This window comes from Schistocerca nitens, chromosome 2 (assembly GCF_023898315.1).
Source record: "Schistocerca nitens isolate TAMUIC-IGC-003100 chromosome 2, iqSchNite1.1, whole genome shotgun sequence".
Taxonomy (NCBI): domain Eukaryota; kingdom Metazoa; phylum Arthropoda; class Insecta; order Orthoptera; family Acrididae; genus Schistocerca; species Schistocerca nitens.
Window position 1 is genome coordinate 544,616,280 of NC_064615.1, and position 22,411 is coordinate 544,638,690.

At 43.0% G+C, this 22,411-nt stretch overlaps 1 protein-coding gene across 2 annotated transcripts in view; it reads left to right on the forward strand.

Annotated features, from left to right (window-relative positions):
• The window catches only part of LOC126236541 (uncharacterized), a 206,194-nt gene that overhangs the window by 174,608 nt on the left and 9,175 nt on the right, over nucleotides 1-22,411 (forward strand). The window contains exons 1-2 of one of the 2 annotated variants that reach the window (XM_049945921.1): nucleotides 7,397-7,534; nucleotides 19,502-19,726. In XM_049945921.1, the coding sequence (XP_049801878.1) occupies nucleotides 7,507-7,534; nucleotides 19,502-19,726 (253 nt within the window). In that variant the 5' untranslated portion in view covers nucleotides 7,397-7,506. Of the gene's footprint in view, nucleotides 1-7,396; nucleotides 7,535-19,501; nucleotides 19,727-22,411 lie in introns of those variants that run through there. The other variant, XM_049945920.1, reaches the window with a different exon arrangement.

The following is a 22,411-nucleotide window of genomic DNA, read 5'->3' on the forward strand; positions in this document are numbered from 1 at the left end:
AAGTGGTACAGTGCGCCAGAACATGAGCCACTGTCAAACGGGCGCCGCATCGACACTGAGGCAGGTCTTCACGACGCAGGAGGTAGCCGTGGGTCACCCAAGCGTGGCAAATGCGGAGCTGGCAGGGAACCACAGAGTCCCTGCGAGAGGCCCGCATGGAGGACTGCCACACATTCGTAGTCTCCTTAATGGCATGTAGTTTGTTGTGCCTATTAAGACTATGCCATTCCGTCTCTCAAAGCCGAAAAACCTGGCGGCGTAAACACGAACGCTGGTCAGTTATGGGAATGCCAATCTCTATAAGACATTTCCATGTAACCTGTTTCTCCAGCCTGTCAGCAAGTTCGTTGCCTGGGATTCCGGCGTGTCCTGGCGTCCACACAAACACCACTGAACCACCGGACCGTTCTAGGGCATACATGGGCTCCTGGATGGTCGCTACCAAAGGATGACGATGGTAGCATTGGTAGATAACTTGTAGGCTGCTCCAGGAGTCAGTACACGGAAGGAACGACTCCCCAGGGCATGAACGGATGAGGTAAAGAGTCCGAGATATAGCCACCAGCTCTGAACTGAAAACACTGCAGCCATAGGGCAAGGGAATGCTGTTCAATATGTCCTCCATGGACATACGCAAAGCCGACGTGACCATCTGCCATCGAGGCGTCGGTGTAAGCCACTTCAAGGCCTCGGTACATGTCAAGAACCGAGAGGAAGTGACAGCAGAAAGCCGCTTCTTTGGGCCATGTGAAAGGTCCAGGCGAAGCCGCGGCGTGAGTATACACCATGGAGGAGTACGCGAAGGGGCCTTGAGTAGTGGTGCTAAAGGCAAGGAGTCCAGTTCAGACAGAAGGGATAGGACACGAGCTGCAACTGTATGCCCTGACCTGGGCCGCCGATAGGGGAGACGAACCACCGTGGGTGGGAAAAAGAGACGGTAATTCGGACGCGCAGGAGAAATACGAACGTGTGCAACGTAACTGGCGAGCAATTGTGCACTCCTGACCTGCAATGGAGGGACTCCAGCCTCCACCATAACGCTGGTCACCGAACTCGTCCTTAAAACTCCCGATGCTAATCGAACGCCACAGTGGTGCACTGGGCAAAGTAAACACAGCACTGACGGCGCCGCCGAGCCAAAATCCAGACTCCCATAGTCAAGGCGGGATTGAACAGGGGCTCTGTAGAGCTGCAGCAGCACAGAGCGATCTGCACCCCAGTTGTTGCTCAGGCAATGGAGGGCATTGAGGTGCTACCAGCACGTCTGCTTAAACTGAAGGTGAGGAACCCAAGACAACTGGGCGTCGAAAACCAGCCCTAAAAATCGATATGTCTCCACTACAGTGAAGGGATCGTCAGTAAGGTTCCGGATGAACGGTACAACGCCGACAGAAGTGCATAAAACACGAATTTGCGGCCGTAAACTGAAAGCCGTGGACCATAGCCCATGAATCCGCCTTGTGGATGGGTCCCTGTAGGCGCCGCTCGGCAAAACCAGTACTGGTGGAGTAGTACTAAATGCAGAAGTCGTCTGTTTACAGAGAGGGTGAGACCGACGGCCCTAAAGCTGCTGCTAGACCGTTAATGGCCACTAAATATAGAGATACACCCCGCGGGACGCCGTTCCCTGGATATGGGGGGAACTATGGGTGGCACCAACTTGAAGCGACAGGAAATTATGGATAAAAATCGGGAGCGCGCCTCAGAGACCCTACTCGTATATGTGGCAAGGATTTAACGTCGCCAGGTGGTGTAATACACTTTTCGTAAATTTAGAAAGACGGCAACAAGGTGTTGGCGCCTGGAAAAGGCTGCTCAGGTGGCAGACTCGAGGGACACAAGATTATCAGTGGTAGAGGGCCCAGGCGGAAACCGTCCTGGCACGGAGCAAGTAGGCCATGTGACTCCAGGATCCAACCCAACCACAGAAGCACCATACATTCCAGCAGCTTACAAAAAACGTTGTTGAGGCTGATGGGACGATAGCTGTCCACACAAACGAGTTTTTGCTGGGTTTTAGCACTTGTATAATGGTGCTCTCCCACCAGTGCGATGGAAAGACGCCATCGCACCAATCTTCTTGAGAATCACGAAGGAGATGTCGCTTGCAGTCAGACGAGAGATGTTTAATCGTCTATGGATTCGATCTGGCCCAGGAGCTGTGTTGGGGCAATGTGCAAGGGCACTGAGGTGCTTCCACACAGCAAATAAGGCGTTATAGGGTTCACTGTGGCGTGGTGTGGACGAGAGGACTTTCCCTGCCTTCCGCCATTTGAGTGTACGAAATGTTGGTGGGGGGGGGGGGTAATTCTCCGATGCAGAGGCACGAGCACAGTCCTCAGAAAAGTGCTCGGCAATCGCGTTTGCGTCGGTAGATAACACGCCATTTATGTTAACACTGGGAACTCCTGTTGGGCTCTGGTACCCAATAACTCGTTTGATCTTTGCCCAGACTTGGGAAAGTGACGTATGGCACCCAATGGCCGATACGTACCTCTCCCAACACTCCTGCTCGCGTCGTTTGGTATGCTGGCGAACGCGCGCACAGAGCCATTTAAAGGCTATCAGGTGCTCTAGGGAAGGATGCCGCTTATGCCGCTGAAGATCTCGCTGACGCTCCTTAATTTCCTCAGCGACTTCCGGTGACCATCAAGGGACTGTCTCTCGCTGGGGGCACCCTAAAGAACGAGGGGTCGCGTTTTCTGCCGAAGAAACGATCGTTGTAGTTACCTGCTCAATCCACATCGATATTACCATGTGGGGGAGACTTAACGGTGACAGCAGAGGTGAAGGCTTCCCAGTCTGCCTCGTTTAAAGCCAATCTGGGCAGGCGTCTGTGGGCCAAAAGCCAGGACAGTGACAGGAAGAGGGGGAAGTGGTCACTACCACACAGGTCGTCATGTACTCTCCAGTAGACATATGGGAGAAGGCCAAGACGGCAAATTGAGAGATCAGTGGCCGAATATGTGCCATGTTCCACAATGAAATGTCGGGGGCACCTGTATTTAAGAGGCAGAGTTCGAGATGTGACAGTAAATTTTCGACATCTCTGCCTTGGCTAGTATGCACGGTGCCACCCAACAAGGTTCAAAAAATGGGTCTGAGAACTATGGGACTTAACATCTGAGGTCATCAGTCCCCGATAACTTAGAACTACTTACACCTAACTAACCTAAGTACATCACACACATCCATTCCCGAGGCAGGATTCGAACCTGCGACTGTAGCGGTCACGCGGTTCCAGACTGAAGCGCCTAGAACCCCTCGGCCACACCAGCCGGCCCTCCCCACAAGGGGTTGTGAGCGTTAAAATCTTCCAAAATTTGGGTAAGGTTTAGGGATTTGATCGATCAGTGCAGCCAATGAGTTCAGGGGTACTGCAACATCTGGAGGAAGATTTACGTTGCAGACAGTTAATCCAACGTCGTCCTTATCCTGACTGCCACAGTTTCAAGAGGGATTTGAAGGGGCACAGGTTCACTGCATACTCGTTCAGGACATGGACACAAACTCCACCTGACACTCTATTATAGTCACTACAGTTGTTGTAATATCCCCTACAGTCGTGAAGGGCAGGGGTCCGCATTTCTGGGAACCAGGTTTTCTGAAGGGAGATGCAGAAAGCAAGTGTAAAGTTTAAGAGTTGCCACAGCTTAGCCAGGTTGTGGAAAAAACCGCCGCAATTCCACTGGAGTATGACATTGTCGTGAGCCTGGGAAGGCTTGAAGCAAACAAGGAGGCAGGTTATGCCTCAGGGTCACCTACTGCCAACGACTGAGTATTTGTAGCCATTTCTATGGTGGATAAGGTATCAGTGAGACACAGGTCTACAGGGGACACTAAGATCTCCACCACATACTCAGATGCAGAATTGATAACAAGTGGTGGTGCTGGGCCATCAGAGGGTCTTGTTTCTTAGCAGAATTCTTAGTTTGCTTGCTCTCTCGCTTCTCTTTGGGCGCTTGTTGGAAAGATGTCTATGAAGCCGCTTCAGGCATGGAGGAAGACCATGAAGCTCTTCGTCGAGCATCTTTTGGCTCCTTGAGCCACTGGCGAGTGTCCTCCTTGGCATTAGTGGAGACGTTGGGAGAGAGGGCCTCAAGGGACCCCTTCCACATGAGAGGAACTGGAGGAGGCATTTGCTTCTCCAGCAAGGGGGGAGGGGTCCGACGTCTCCTGCATTTAGAGTGGCCTTGCTCCAGAAGTAGGTGGTTTGGGAGCAGCGGAGGAAGATTTGCCCCCTACCACCAAGGGGGTGGATGTATTCTGGTGGTCTAGAGGGCCCACTGTTCGTGGCATAGAGGGAGGAACCACTGGCACTTGGGATGGCGATGGTGATGTAGCTGCAGCATTTGTCGATGTCAACCGAATGGGTGTAATCTTTCCGATTTAAGTTTAGCCTCTGTGTAAGTCAACTACTTCAGGATCTTGTGTCCATGATTTTACGCTGCTTTTGTAGTACTGGGCAGTCTGACCGGCAGGGGGAGTGGTGCTCTCCTCAGCTGATGCAAGTCGAGGTGGCGCATATGAAGCAGTGGATGTCTGCAGTCTCGACATGTGGCACTGGATGTGCAGCAGGATGACATGTGCCCGAACTTCCAGCACTTAAAGCGCTGCATATGGGGAGGGACGTATGGTTTAATTTCACAATGATAAACCATCACCTTGACCTTTTCAGTTAATGAATCACCCTCAAAGGCCAACTTGAAGACACTGGTAGCAACCCTATTGTCTTTGGGTCCCCTGTAAATGCGCTAGAGGAAATGAACACCTCGCCGTTTTAAATTGGCGCTGAGCTCGTCGTCAGACTGAAAGAGGAGGTGGCGATGGAAAACAATGCTCTTTACCATGCTGACGCTTTTATGTGGAGTGACGGAAACAGGAATATCACCCAGCTTGTCACAGGCTCGGAATTGGGCTGGGGCTGCTGTCTGAATCAAGACTGCGCCGTTTCGTATCTTGGACAGCGCTATCACTTCTCAAAAATTATCCTCCAGGTGTTCAAACTGAGGCTTCGTAGATAAAAGGAGTCCCCATCAGTTCTGCTACAGACTAAAAACCGAGGTGAATATGGCTCTCTCCATTCCTTAGCTCTATGTTCCTCCCGTGGTGTAGTGAGGGAAGGAAACAATTTAGGGTCATACCTGTCAGCATTGTATTCGGTCTTCCCCTTCTTAGAGATTTCTGGTGCCTTACGGTCACGAGCAAGAGATGACTTAGTCCGTTTCATTGCAGGTCATCTGCCCTGATGCCACCCACTCCGATCAGGGGCTGTCCCCACAGGTGCCAGCCTGCCACATCAAAGGCCAACTGACATGATGAACGTTGCTGGGAGTCCTGATGCCCCAGGAAGACGGGCATCTACTCCTTGGCGTACATTGGCAGTTTAGAGATCAGGCATCAGCAGTACCATCCCTGTGTTGTCAGGGGGCTACCATCAAATGGGTACATGACGACCCCACCACAACAAACTGGCTAGTGTGCTGGGTTTGGGGAGCAGCGAAATCCAGTATTGTCATGGGGGCAAAGAGGACAGGAGACTACGGAAGAAGATGACATACCCCAGAAAGTGTCCTCACCCAAATAGTTGAATCGCAAGTGGAGATGCAAAGCAATGACAAGAGATTTAGGAGATCGAATCTAAGGGCACTATGGATAACTCGTGCACCACATAAGGTGTCCTTCCCCATACGGCCCACACTTTTGTAGAATTTTGAAAGTGGCATCTGAAACCATAAAATGGGACCTGAACTCATAGGGTCGAAAAGTGTGGGACTCCTTTTAGTCGCCTCTTACGACACGCAGGAATACCGCGGGCCTATTCTAATCCGCAGACCCGCAGGGGGAGAAAAGAGAACGGTCGAGTTATTTGTTATGATGATTTGTCATTAGTACCAGTAAACAGAATGTCGTCTCTGGCGTGGATACTTTCACATAACAGTCAGAATGTCATTAAACGGTTTAATTAGTTAATTTTTAATGTGAAAACTTTTGTCTTCTTTTTGAAGTCACTGAAAAAAATTAACTCACTTATGGAAAAAATCTCTCCAAATGTTCTCAGACAACCGATAAAAGGATGCTAGTATATGAGGATTCCAAAGAAGCAGTAGGAAAGTAAATAATAGCAGGATACTTGAAACCATACAGTGATAACGGAGATTACTACTGCTTGCAAGATCTGAACGCTGTGAAGTGATGTGGATTAATCTTAATATTTCTTCCCTAGTTATATTGTTGGTTCACCTTTGGGGAAGTGCAGTGCAACTGAAAATGATATTGGTCTTATCTCTGTATGGGCCACAAAATCTCTGTGCACAAGATTAAAGCCCTTCAAAAATTATTTTACCTTCTTTTTCTAAAGACATAATTTACTTCCTCGTGAAAGAATTTATTACATATATAACTAAAACGCCATTTATGCTAAAAACCAAACCAAATAAAAATTTGTCGTGTTACGTACGTATGTGTACCTCTAGCGAGCAAGCTGTTAGATGTGAAGCATCGGCACTATCTCTGTAAGCTCGTCTGGTCTTTCATATGACGGCTAGTGTCTACAGTAGGCGTGGGTTTGTTACCCTTTACAAGCAGAATTATTTTTTAACGAACGATAGAACGATCCCAAATTTAGTCCAGTGCGATATATGTCTATATTATACACGACTTAAACGTGTAGAAAGCGAAATAATTATAAATGCAGCACAAAACACAACCTTACGTCTACAAACAATAAAAAAATTCAGAAGATGGTGCAAACTGCTTAGGTAGCCTCTAGAGCACATGCCTTCATGTGATTCTAAGATCGGTAACTTGACTATAGTATCTAGATAAGGAAATTCCTGGGTATACATTCCCCTAGGCACATGACTTTCCTCTTCAAAATGGAAAGAACTTTAGACTGCACGGTGAATGGTACAAACGGTCAGTAACTTCTGTTCACCTCCTTCCATCAGGATTTGAGCCCCACTCCATTAAAAGATAGGCTTTGTTGACTGAAACCGAATCTTCCTTCCGAGCTGTGCCTGAATTGAGTTTTATTAATATTAAACAGCATTATTAGCAATTTCCAGAAACTCACTTTAGTAAAAATTTCTCTTCTCACTGCGGATATGAGTGCTACTCCTAAGACGTGTATGAAATATCAACTCAGTTGTGTTGCTGAGCCGTGGCAGTTGATTTCAGTGGACAGATGCCTTTTCGTTTCCTCGCCACTACTACAGCGATACACAAGGCAAAAGAAAGGAAAAAGAGCAAAAACACGACCAGTATGGTCATCAGTGTTTTTGACCGCTGTTAATGTAGTGGTGATAATAACTTTGACACAGCGAATGATAACAGACCCTTTCAAGTACAAGGAAAGTCAATGTGCTGCTAGTTGCTGCAACCACAATTCATGGAACGGAAAATCAGAAGGGAACTTAAGATAACAATCGATGATGCCATCGGGTGTTTAAACATATATTAATGAAAACATAGCGCAGAGAGCAGTTATAGCTCTTGTCGAGTACAATGAAGGCTGCTCTGTTGCTTGTTGCTGGTAAGTATCGGCAGAATTTATAAACTTTCGTTCAACGTAAACCTCTTTTCTCTTACCTACATTTTACATAATTTCTGATGTATTAATCCACGTGAAAAAACTTCTGCAGTCGACAAAGAACAGTTAATTGCCGCAATTCACGAAGTAAAGTTCGGAATGCAAAACAGCTTAGAGTGTTGAGAGTGTTCTAGGAAGATTTTTCATTTCCTTGCGCTCGCGAACGATGGTAGTTCACAGATACGTGACGAAAGGTGTTCCTGTTGTCAATTTTAGAAATTTCCGTGGTTGAGAGTAAGACCCAAGCAGTTACAAGTGTTAAGTTTCGCTGACTAGTTCTTATATACCCATGAGAAGCAAACTGGGAATTCTAGTGAGCAATCGAAGGGAAGATTTGTAGTGCCACTTGCAGATGAAAATAATGCTAAGCATACTACAAAGGATGGTGGGTTTTACAAGTTCGCAAGCGAAGAGGGTAACGTAAGTTAGGAAGGGATGAAGAATGTCAAACCAGTGGAATGACTGAGCCGTGAATATGGAATATAACTACGACTATTAGACAATGTGAGTAGTAATCTCTTATTGTATGCTGAGGGATTAGTAGTTTGTCACAAAGAATATCTGTAGATAATATACTATTGACATAAAAAATTCTCTTTCTGGAAGAACTAGCACCTTGCCTTAAAAATTGGTAAACAGAAAGCAGTTGTGGAAAACGAAACTGTCTGGATCACGTGGCTGCTACGGTCGCAAGTTCGAATCCTGCTTCGGGCATGGATGTGTGTGATGTCTTTAGGTTAGTTAGGTTTAAGTAGTTCTAAGTCTAGGGCACTGATGACCTCAGATGTTAAGTCCCATAGTGCGTAGAGCCATTTGAACCATTTTTTGAAAACGAAATGCATCATATTATATCACAATGTTTTCTTTTAGACTGTAAATGAGAATTTCTAGTAAGCCCCGACTCTTCCTAGCATGATGTTCTAGGCTCTGCAAAACCTGAGGGCCTACTTTCATCACTGTTTCTAGTGATTATGTATTATTTACCTCCTGGAGTATTTTTCCGTTCAGTGTTTCACATAATGTCTTCGTTGAAAGTAAGTTAGTAAGGTGTGTTAGCCCCTCCGTAGGATGTTACATCTTTCTTAGATCAGCTAGATGGTTCTTAACAGGCCTCCCAACAGGGCAACAGACGTCTTTCATAGCCGACCACTTTGGTAACAGACGCTGCTCATTTTTGCAGCCGTCGTCAGCATGTAGAGAGTCGCTGACTACGTTGCCGCTTGTTCCAAGTCAAGCACGACGTGAATTTCTTCTGCTTGGTGGGTTGCCTCTTCCGCTAGATCCGCCGTACTGAGGTCCATCCTCTCCAGTTTTACTAACGTTAAGGTGTCACTGTCGGCGAAACTGACACGTCCGCCTTTTTTTGCCCTTGACAACAACATCTTCATTCGCCCCAGAAACCGCTGACTGTCTTCACCTGAGCTCCCACGTTGCTGACGAATTGGCTGCCTCTATCCTATTACCAAGCGACCAGCTATTAGAATTGGACTGTACTGCATTTGTAGTCTGGATCATTGAATGATGTACCCCACTCCAGGTAAAGGCATAATTCTTGGGGGCACAGACAATGTTCCTAACAATGGAAGAAACAGGTATCGGCAAAACCACCAGACAATTAAAAAATGGCTCTAAGCACTATGGGACTTAACATCTGAGGTCATCAGTCCCCTAGACTTCGATCTACGTAAACCTAACTAACCTAAGGACAGCACATACATCCATACCCGAGGCACGATTCAAACCTACGACCGTAGCAGCCGTGTGGTTCCGGACTGAAGCGCCTAGAACCTCTCGGCTACATCGGCCGACCCAAACAGTTACTCAGACAGACAGACGCACACACAGACACAACTTCGGAAGTTAAATTTCTAGAATTAACACAGGAGTCCGGCAAGATGATGGGTTCTCACAGATTGACTTCAGTCTGGTCTTAGACAAGGTATCAGGGAGTGGGATAAAGAACGGCAAGAGAAAAACGTGGAAGGAGTCCATCTAGGACATGGCAGAGAAAGTTTTGAGATTAAATATCTCTCTTTTGCTGACGATGTTTCAAAGGAGAAAACAGATGCAAAGATAATGAGGGAAACACTTCACAAAATTTCAGATTATACCTGATAACTAATATCGTATCAGAAAACGGAATACATTGAACATAGACACAGCATAGAAAAATAAGTACAAACAAAACACGGAAACATCGAAGTAGTTGATATGTTTCAGTATTTGTGAGAATGGACACAATCGAATGGGTCGGTAACACAAAAGGTAAAGATAGTTTAAAGAAAATGGAGTTGGCGTAAAACTGGTATTATAAAAGACCAGTATCATTCCAGGCAAAAATTAAAAGCTACGCTACATTAATTATACTGTAAGCACTTTAAGGATCTGAATGCCGGATATGAACACACAAAAATCTTTTAGGAACACGCAAGAACAAGTATAACAACCGGACGAAGACGATAAGATGATACAGAAACATAGAAACATTCACACACACAATAAGAAGAAGGAGATTAAAGTCTTGCGATCATATTTAGAGAATGAATGAAAATACGATAGCGAAAAAGGCTTTTATTTCATTTACAAATGAAAAGACACCACTAGATGGTTGGAGGAGACAAGAAAGGTCTCTAGAAGTTACCATACAGCCTACGGAAAGTTCCAGACTCCTAATCAATACTGAAAAATATCCTGTCCAACGACGAAATTCACTACCTCAAAGGATCATGTCAAATAAACAGAGGCAGGTCATCATCGAATGCACGATGAAGTTCTGGGGAGATAAAAAGGTTCTAAATGGTCTTTAATTCACCAAACTTCAATAAAGAAATATATCAGTGTTAGGCACAGCAGTAGTGATTTTGTTACTGTTGTTAAATATTGATTTGACGATAAGCAGGCCGATCTCGTCCAGCACATTCGTAAAACTCTCGCACTCACTGAACAAAAGGATCACTCTTCATTGTATTTTCTCTATCTTCTCAGTCTGTCCTACAGATTCCAGACGGGCGAGCAGTACACAGGAACCTACAGAATGTTAGCCATCTCTTTCATGAACGAATTTTATTCTTTAAGAACTTTCCAATAAATCTCAAGACTTGAACTGCTTATCCTGCAGTCTGTTTTGTGTGGTTGTTCCAATTCAGGTCGCTTCGGACAATTACTCCTTGGTATTTCCTCGTTCCAGCGAATCTTCGCCAATAGTTTAACTTGACTGTTGTGGGTTTCCTCACGCGTTTACGCGCAGTGCTTTATTCTTAATTACGTTCAGAGTATACTTCCAGCACCTCCACCTATCTAGATCCTCTGCAGACTTCCAATTTCCTACAGCCTTCTGACGTAGCAACCTCTCTACAGACAACACTGTCGTCCGCGATATATCTTATGGACTTTCCGTCGTCACCACAAGATCATTTATTTAGAGAATGTTAAAGGAAGTTTCCCATGTTTTGAGAAACGGTTGTATGGTTCGAAATAAAAAAGGAAAAGATCCAGTTATCTATCTAAAATGCTTACCTCATTTGGAATGAGCGCTTGTTCATCTTCGCTATTCTGCAGCTTTTCTCGTCTACTGTAAGCTGTTTGTTAAATCGCATCATTCACAGAATGCAGTAATCATTTGGGTAAACAAATGCGACCACCTTACATTGTTGTTGAGTAACAACACACAACTGACATATACTCTCCTATGTGTAAAACTGCTGTTCCACAGTTGACAGAAACAAGACATGTAATACGAAGACCAATGCATAACGATAATGCACACCGATAGAATGTAGACAGTTACAACCCGATTGTTACCGGACTAATGTTTACCGTGTGCAATAACGACAGAAATGAAAGAAAGGCCACAAATTATAGTCTTACTGTAGTCAGCAGTAATTATGTATCCCAAAACTATTTGTATGAATTTAGAAACCAGAATAAAAGTTTCTCCTACTCCAAAACGAGTGAAAGTTACATTTGGTAAATAGCTAATCTCACTGAATTCACACAAATATTCGACGTGACAGTTAATGCGGCAAATAAACAAAATACACTCGCGCGAGCTTAGATGTAGAAAACACCCGTAAAATGAACACTATAGACGTTCACCTGTGACGCAATAATTTTAATAATAAGTTTAATTAGGACTTGCAACATTTCATAGAAACTATACTGTGTCACGGTAATGCTGTCTGTCTGAAAATGTGGTGACCAGAAGTGATTATTATTGTTTATCAGTTACTGTCACAATGATGCCATAGAAACTTTCCTTCAAAGCAACAACTTCTTGCGAATACTAATGTTACGAAGAGTTACGTCATTTACAGAAAACCAAATAAAATTATAAAATGACATTGGCTACAAGATGGCCAGGCAAGCATACTTTTGACACCGAAACATGTATTGCACTTATACCACTTTTAGGTTGAACTGATTGTCTGTGTTACCACAGCAGTGATGCATTATATGAACAACTATAGTTACTACAGCTTTCTATTACAATGATTACTTAATTGAAAATGAGTTGTTAATTTAGCGGATTCTTTTTTCTTTCAACTATATTTTTCGCTGATGACTTTCTCGGAAGTTATGGTGAGAGGATAGGACGACTCTGATGATTAATGGGTTGGCTCAATAGGATTTGCTTTGACTACACCAATCCAATGTTCCAAGAAAACTTCTATTACTATGACATGCCTATTACACTACAATAAAAATACTGTTCAGATCTTACCTTGTTATGAGCTGCTTGTGGCGCGATGTAATTCTTATAATAAATATCAGTACTGACGGTAGGCTCTTCTTGATTAGCGATCATCTTGGATAAACTTGGGCCACACTACTCTCTTCATTAATTCTAAAAGCCCTCTTGCGTCCATGTACTACGCTTGTACATGTGCTCGCTCACTTTCATTTTGCCTTCCCACTTATTATAACGCCATTTCGACCACAATATCCATTTGTTATTTGCACGTCAACACACGCGTCTGCAACACAGGACAGATGCTTCGCAAGTAATCTTTGCCGGCTCTCTCATCCAACGATATTATGTTACATGAAATGTATGCCTTGTGTTTCGTGAAAATATAATATCCCTGACATTGCCAGAGTATATACTACAACGACTTGACATAATTGTTTCTTATTTATTCTTCCAGCATACTTTACATTTCCATACGATCTAATTTATGAGAAAATACATAAACACATATTGTTTCAGAAATGGTTTTAAAGTCATGAAATAAAGTAGCTGCTAAATACGTGAGGCAATGTTTTGTAGTCTGTCAAGCTATTTCATACGATCTGCATCAGTGTGCCATCTATAAAGGAGGTGATCAAAATGAAATTTGGTATTCCATTTTCTGGCTGATGCACTTACCCTAAAATGTGTATACGGTTTACAGTGTCAATAAGTGGTCGTAGCTCAAAGTATGCACCTTAGAGCCCATGTCTCCTGGACATTTTGCTTACGTTTTAATGCAAACTACCACCTCCCAGAGTATGGAATCCTAATTTTACATCGTGTGTATTGTGAACAGATACAGGCATGTCACAGTTCGCCTTGGTTCCCTTGAAGTTATCTTTCCGACTATAAATTTTCATTTATTAAGAGAGATGTGTTGAGTTGTATCTGCAGTGAAATGCCGAATAAAATCAAAAATCTGGTCCGATGCTCGGTATTCTCGTACACTGTCCGCTAAATGACATTTCGGAACTGTATCGAACATCGTTCGGTATAATTCAAGGAACAAGGCATCGATACGGGCGACATTACGCACACTATGATTGAGAACTGATGAGTATCACATGATTTCTGTTTGCAGAATCCATTTGGTTTTTAGTGTATGAGACTTTCGTACTATAAAAATGCCATCATTCGTGTGTATAAAAGGGGTTCGTTTATTCTGCAACGTCAACGAGCTAGGTTTTCAATCATGTGTGCTATTTTTTCAAATCGTTTTGAATGCTTCGTCGCTCCTTCGACCTACGATTAACTGCTGATAGAAGGGGAGAAAAATAGGACCTCATCGACATCTTCTCAGATCCAGATACCTTTCCACTACTGAATAATTTTAGTTGATATTGCTCGATCAGTTACATCAATGTCGACCAGCTGGTTCTTCGGCAACAACTGAGCGAAACTTCATTCCGTGGTGAAACAGTTTCGCAAAAGCTATATCAGTAATTCGACCTTCTCTCCATGATCTGTCTTGATGATGCCAGTACGGTCAATGAGTGGCTGAATAAGTGTTATAGATTTATATACTGTACCAATAATTGTTAAAATTTTTGGTAAGATCGGCTGGTGACTGTAATCTCATGGCTCCTTTCAGCTCTTGTTTTTTAACAAGGCACCGAAGTCACATAAATGTGTATCGATGCTCTTATTGTATTGACAGAAACTTAGTAACATATCACTCGAGCCATGACGGGTCTTTGCATTTCACTGAAACCTTACTCGGCACGTACAATTCTCCGATACCGTTTCCAATGGTTGTAGAGTTGACCATTTTGTGTCTCACATCTTCGTAAATAGTGAAGCTCAATATTCGATCTTGACAGCCGAAATACTCTGCAGTTTATTTTCTGATATTTCTGCTCCAGTAATGTTCTTTTGACACCAGTTTTCATTGAATTTGTAACAGCCGTATGTTCACTGATCTTCTCTTCCATGTTAACCGATTCGCGAACTTTAGGTCTGTTACCATATCATGTAAGCATTTCCCTATGAATCGCTTCTGTTAACTAAACTGCAGGAGGTATATCTCAGAAACGTTGTACAGAACAGTCTCATGCAAATAGTGACTGTAGCAACAGTTTTAATCGCATGACTCAACCACTTAATAGCTATATGAATTTTGATAGTTAGTGACCGGCATTGCAATTCTTTTACGTTTGAGAAGTATCGATATATTACGCTGAGTGATACACACTGGGACGCGCACACAACACCTCTTGTAGAAATGGTAAAAAGAGTACTCCCGTTTTAATTACTATCAATAAAGTTACTACACCAATTACGTTTTGCTGACGTAGCACTGCATATTCCGGGATTTTTTTCCACCTTAGACTGTTGTAGGAAGGAACGTAAGTTTTAGATCATCTGTCTTCGTGTGTGTTACTGTGTGGCTTTTCCCATGCGGTCGTTTTTTTATGTCTTCATTGCAATCAAATAATTTTCGAATGTATGGTCTGCGGTCCTAGGATAATGTTTTCGGAATATCTTCTTATGCATATGATGTCACTTTCAAAATCCAGAGATTGACACATACCTAACTCTGCATTCACAGTGCTTGTGTAACTTAAATCGTAACATAAGACTTGGAGTTCTTCGTTGCCACTATGAAATGTTTTGGTGTGCTGATTGACAAATTTTTTTATGTGTTACGTTTCAGATGTTTTTTAAAAACTATAAGAGTCACTTAGAAACGTAATAGGTACTGAAATAATAAACAGCAATGAATAATGCATTTCAAGTCACTAAATAAACAAAGTGCTTCCAAAAGAATTAAAGAAAGGCGGAGATAACCGCAGGCAGGACCATACAAAACTATGATAAACAATAAGTAGCATAAACGAAAGGACTAAGGAGAATCATGTAAAAATTACAAAGTCAAATGCAGACCACATAATAGACGCTGTGGTAGAAAGAGAGCACAATGAAAAAACTCTTATATTATTTACAGAAAACAACGAAATGTAATTGACAACAAGTATTGACAGAAACAGTTGCGAAATAAAATCAAACTGCATTTACACGGAGCACATTTCTTGATCACAGTGTATAAAGAGAAGTACATGAGCGCTAAAGCTACCATATTAAGTTCTCATCCCAAAAAAACACGCGGATTCATGTCCAGTCGTATCAAGAACAAGCTACAGATCCAACCGTGAGAGGTTGCATTGCCCTTTTGGTAGATGGTATCATGCCAAAGAGGAATAAACTGTGTGGAGGGGTGGAAATGGTCGCCAAGCAGAAAAACATGCTAGTGTTGGTAATTATTCCTTTCAGAATGACGAAATCACCCATGAGAATACATTTCCCAGACCATAACGCTCCCTCACTCTCGTAGCAGGGTGTTGGCCTTGAGACGTCCCACAACGTACACGCCAAGCGCCATATAACTGATGGAGCATAAAACGTCATTTATCTGAAACGGCCGCTCAAAATAGGTCGAGTTACGGTACTGGAGCGCAAATTCATGCCTTCGTCGCCTTTGAACGACTGTCTTCGTGAGCGCACGGATCAGGCACCTACTGTGGACGATGATACATAGCAACTTTCACTGGATGATCGTTACGTAGACACTGTTAGTAGCCCCTTGTTTCATCTGGGCGGTCAGTTGCTCAACTGTTGCATGTCTGTTCACCCATACACATCTTCATAGCTGTCGTTCACGTGCACTATCCTCCGCGTCTCCCTGGCACATTTTATAGAGCCTCCACGGCTAATACTGAGCCCTACCGTCTGTGGGTGGTTATTAGACGTTGACGCCGAACAACGGCGGTGGTCACATTAATGTGATGGAACCGTGTATGTACTAGTATCATGGACTTAACGTAGATAGTGAAACAACTCTGTCTCCATCGTATGATATGTGGAAGATCATAACAAATAAGTGAGGCGGTCCGCGCAAGGTTGTTCTACTCTGCCCCTAAGTATAGTATGAAATATATCAGAAAACCAAACAAATAATAATGTTACCTGTTAAACTTTTCACGCAAGTGATTTTCAGAGGACGTTACAGAACTGTATTATAATAGGTTTCGTTCTTTTCCTTGACGAGGAGGGAAGGACTGTTACAGAGTCATCCAATTGGAGGTATTAGTTCTATTCAGTCAAATACCAGTTACATGATCATAAGGAGGAGGGCTTACAGATTTTTAATACTTTCATTCTCTGCTACAAAGGAGAGAGCGGGATGTTTGCTGTCAGAACCAAAGAAGAGGCCAACTTTTTCAGCCAAATATCTGGCTAGGTTTTAGTGAGGAAGAGACAGTCCCAACTACATGTTTGTAGGAGACAATTTACAGCTCCGGCATTTGCTTTCCTAGCAGGGAACCCTTTCAAAAACACAAGTGAGGAAAGAGCAAATATTTTCCACTTAACTGTGAGATAAAAACAATCCAACAAGAACTGGAGAGGCTACTGTATTTGCTTATTTATCCGGGAAGTTAATATCGAAGACTTGTCCGACTTGACCAAATCGTGCTTGTCGCTGTCGATACTTCTTTTTTATTTTCAGGGAATTGCAGACTGTTCAAGGAGTGACCCATTTTCAGTCACATACAGCATTACCAATTACCACGCGGGATGTTAGGCGGGCGGATACAGTTCTAATACCGAGGGGGTGATTTCCAGTTCCAGCATTTGAATTCAGCCAAAGAGCTCGCAAGTCTTTCTCTACACGTGGGTGTGTGGACTGCATTTAGTGGGAATATGTCGTTTATTACTGGTGCAGATAGTGCAGATGATTCGTTCGAGATTGTCACTACGCTGCATTTCTGTCACTGCGATGCATTTCAGCTATTGTCACTCCCAGTCGCAGTGGCAAGAGTATTCTACTTTCGTCGAACGGATTTCATCTGCGAGATTCTCCTTAGCCATGGGGCCCCTGTGGTGGACGCCACTATCGTTTGATAGGTCAAGTTAATGACGACTAGAGTGACGTATATGTTAATTCCATATAATGAAAATAATCCCTGAGATGCGATAAGACAGTGAACACAGTTGGAATATTGGGTCGATATTCTAGAGTCGAGCCGTACAAGCTTCATTTTTTTCCCATTAGCTGAACTCTATGAAAAAATATATTTGCGAAATTTACCTAAGCATCACTGAGTAACGTGAATTTAAAACAAATGCAAGATGTATTAAAATAAATATTTAAAAATGGTGAAAGAACGTTAGTCTCATGAATAACTGATGTAGCAAACATAAAAACGCATATACTACAACAAAATAATTTATTCGGACACTTTAATAGCTACACGGGGATCCTGCAAGTAGCGCTTACCATGAAATCAAATTACAAACATTATCCAATGCGGTAAAGTTTGCATGATTCTGTACTTTAGAGTTCGTAATTTCCAATTTATTTATTAAAGGGCGATGGTCAGTGGAAAACAGTCCCCTGTTATCGATTAAACACAAAATACTCCACAGTTCGTAAATAATTATAGTTCACTACAGAGTTCAACATATCAGAATTCGTGTATTCATGAGTAGATGTGATAATTTAATGATAATTAATAATAATTACAAATTAGTGTGAAACAGTACCAGTTCTATCCCACTTTTCACATCATCTACATCGTCATCATCAGGGTCCATATCATTTAGACATCCTGCCCCACCTGTCACCCAGAAGGAAAGGATGATTTGTGAGCGCCCCTTCATCACTTGTCACCTCAGCAATAGATGCTCAAAGAGCTTCTCACCGAGTCATACCAGGCTACACCTCTAGGCAAGAATTATTTGATTCTTATCGGACATTTTACGATCCCATGATTACATTCCCTTTCCCTGTCCCTCTACAGTCAATGAAAGTCAAGAGTAGTTATCCTCCTGGTTCCCTCACATACATAAATTCCAATAGGGCCAACACTATGAGATCATAATCTAAAATTGTAGATCCAATAAGGCGAACTCATTCACATCACAAATTCAATGGAACTAACTGTCGAAGTCAACAATATCACACTAGGTCTAAGCGTCGTAGCTGATCAAATGAAGCTTCCTCCTGATTTCACAATCAAATCTGGCGGCCAAGATTGTCAAACGATGGTGTGATATGGATGTCACAACAAGTTCCCCTTCTGCCTGAAAGAAATCCTGCACCTAATGACTACTTACATAATACAGATGTGAGAGATGTGGTCTGGGTTACAAGACCACATATACACGATCAGTGTGCGATTCATGTTACATATATGTCACCAGTTTACCGAAGGAAAGGCATGAAAAACGTCATCCTGCAGTCGTGTACCGTGTAGGTGCGGAGAATATGGTGATCTGGCAGGTTTACGTAAATGAAAATATGTAAAACATTACAATTTTTCTTCAGTGTTAAAGATAGCTAGGGATAGTAGTTTTACAGATAATATCTCCTGTCTTCCGCATAATTTAGCACTCAACTCACCCGTTCCACGCATGGAAGAAAACTACCGATATCCTGTCACTAGCCGCTTGCTCGCCGGCAGCCATGTGACTACCGAATCTGGCTTAGTCACATGCACAAGTGTCGGCCTCTCAGCCAAGTCAAAGCGTTCAACTCCCAGGTTAAAATAACTTCAGGTGGCTGAGAACCTCGCCAGCATATACGCTATGTGCCACTGCGAATGAATTAGTCGAACGAATGTACTAAACATGTAGCAGGTAACAGATTTTCTTGTACGTACTTCCACTGATTTCCTGCTGATTGAGAACGATTCACTGGGCAAAAGAAGTCTAACCAAGGCTGTCAATTGATTTTATTATTCACTACTTCAGTTAGCCTGCATCTGTAATTCTTTTCATAGCTAAGTCGGAAATGTAATTTCCGTCCTGTCAGCGTTATTTGCGCCAAAGCGTGGGTGCTCTTCGTGTTGCGGTACAGTACGTCTTCAGATATCCTATATAAATGGAACAAAGATCCGTTATTCTCTTACTGTAACTTCCCTGATTGTAGTCAGATGATTTTAATGTACGTATTAAAGACCATCATTCTCAGACTCACACTACCAGACAACATCAGTATCTTTACCATACAGTGGGAGATATGTTAGCAGGTGGCAGAGTTCGTGCTACGTGTCAGTAGAGCTGCACTACACCTCAGTATTGTCACGCTAGCAGCTGATACATACATAGCATACTGTAGTGTTTCAGTGCTAAGTGGTAGAGTTGCACTAACAGTGACTAATTATGTTCATCGACTTTTACAGCGCTGGTAGCAGTGGCGGAAGTCCACGGGCAACCGGAAGAGTCTACCACCGTCACCATTTCGAGTGACAAACTAACCATCAGCAACATCACAGCGGAGAGAACATTTTTGGCGAACTCATCGTACACGGAAGATGACGATACCATTTGTGTCGAGTCAGACAACAAGTTCTACTTATATGTTAATGTGTTGAAGCTCTATTCTTGCTACCACCAGCTACGGAAAGGTAAATTACTTTAAACAACACGTTGTTCTCTATTCAAAATTGGCAAGTTAATATCAGATTTTTGAGTATAACATTTCGCGAAGGGTTCCGCAGTGAATGTGAAAATATGAGTGAAATCAAATCATCAAGGAAGAGCGGCTACCCTTACGTCACAGTGCCCAACGCAAGAATCTCCACTTCACGAAAGTGCAACTCCTCATGAATCTCCACCAAAACCATTCACAGCAATGTACTGCGCGTATTTAATTCACTTTTTGGAGTAATCTGCGTTCCCCTTAAATCTGCTCCATTATTTAAATCTTATACACTTCTACACACCTTTGAATTCTTTTATGAGTGTTATGTTATGTAACGCGACGTCAAGCTTCAAAATTTAAGAAACGAGATATTTTAACAGGCGACGGAAGTTGCTACGAGTGACGTGGTACATTGTGGTTGGTTAATTTCCACAGTGAATGTGTTTGCAGCATTGTATACAAACCTATACTAAGTTAAACACTCTAAAGTTGTAGGCAAGGCACCCTTTTCGTCGTACCCTGTAGAAGGCCGACAACGCAATTAGTGTATATAAACAATACCCGTCACACGCTTAGGAACAAGTAGGAACAGGCTTACAATATTTGTAAAGTTTTAAATTTAGCGATGCGTTGACGTAGAGACGAAGAATTAGATGAATTGGGGAATGGTAAGTGAACGTACTGGTTTACACCTTGTCGGAAAGATCAAGTTGGCATTAAATTAGTGCACACACTGTCCTAGTGACAGACACCTACAATCTACCATCAGACAGAAATGTATGCTACTTTAGACGATGATACACAGTACTAGTAATCAACCGTACAAACAGTGCAAAAATTACCCAAATCTGAGGCGTTTATAAATAGCAACATGCCTCACATTTTAATTAGGAGCCAGTGAAGGTTGAATAAAGAATGTCGTTAAAGCACGCTACTTACGCCAGACCAAAATATCGAGAAAGAAGGAGAGGGAAATAGCGTAATCTTTATACTAGTTCATAGTCTTCATACTAGTTCATAGTCTTCATACTAGTTCATACTTCATACTAGTCTTCAAACTTGATACTAGTTAGAACAAGAGTAACTTTTACATAAAAGGTAAAAATTTTAAGTATATCCTTGTAATGGCTTTCAGATTCATCTGTTGTAGTAAGTTTAGAAGAAAGCTTTTGCTCAAGTGTACAGTCCTTCAAAGTTGTGTCGTGTATTTAAACCGTCCCAAAAGTCTTAATAATACCAGCAACTTGCTAAATAATTCTAAAACATTTCTGTAAAAGCGTCGTAGAACAGATGAAGACAAACAAAAGTAAAGTGTAAGTGTGCAACTGTGCAGCTTTACCGTCGTCTTAACGTTAATGATGTAGTTGTAGCAGTAATGAATATGTACATAGACATGTCTACAAAACAAGCTGTAAAATCTACATGCATAGTAAGTTTGTTAATACACAGTTACGATATTATTGCATTTTGCTTTTCGTGGCCGCTATTGGAAGCAGGCTGAGACACTGCACTCATCAGGTACAGTGGTTAAGGAAAACGCTTCTTCAGTCGAAGCTTTCAGGGCAGCTATGCTTATACTATCAAGCTGTTCATCGTGTTCTCGCGAAGTATCGCGATAAAAGCTGACGATGAGCCGACGGAAATGCCCCCAGTCCGAGGTGCAGTAACATTTGGTCGATTAACAAACAGAAGATTGCCTCGTATCTCGCACAGAGGTGAAGTCCATTAACTTCGACAGGGATCGTACAGCGCAACACTGGCTCTATATGAATCTTCTAGAGTTGGGGAAAATGAAAGGACTCACCACTACAAACTTTTGGTCTCTGTCAAAACAATTGACATTTTGGTCATCTTTGTCTCTTCACCCTTGGCATTCTTAGTCATGGATGAAGGTACCGGATTCATTCGGTGTGTCCACAGGGTGATTTTTTCCATCGTGTACGAACTCTACAATTTGATCGATGGGCGGATACGGAACAAAAAAGGTCTAATGAACTTTTGCCCGGTAGTGGTTTCCTTGCTGATGACCGTTTATTTATATACTGTTACAGAAACTGCGGTCTAATACGCGCTGTACCATGCAGCCACTGTTACAGTATAGCTGAAAATTGTTTTCATGTGCCATTAACGCATGCATGTAAGTGTCGTAGCATGTTGTGTCTCACACGTTGACATCAGCCAGACTGCTTCCGAACAGTGTCAAAGGCACCATGAATACGCTGCTCTAGTATCTCCACGACTGGAATGGGCTCTGCATACACGATACTTTTCAGATGGTCCAATAAACAGAAATCGCACGGGTTAATATCAGGTGAACGGGCAGGCCATGCACCTGGAACCCTTCGACCGATCCATCGACCAGTGAAGACACGACTGAGATGCGTCCGTACGTTAACGGTTAAGTGAACTGGAGCGCCATCATGTGGCAGCCACATAGCGCTTCTAATCATCAAAGGCAATTCTTCCAGCATGGTGGGAGGGGCGAGTGACCTTCAAGAAACGCAGATAGTTCTGGCCTATTGGGTGAAATGCAAGTGAGACTGGTCCCAAAATGCGGGCGCCAGTTATCATCGATGCTGATGATTCGCTATCACCATTCCATGGGGGTTATGCATGCAATCGGACGCATGACTATTATGGAAGTTGAACATACCAATCCCTGTAAAGG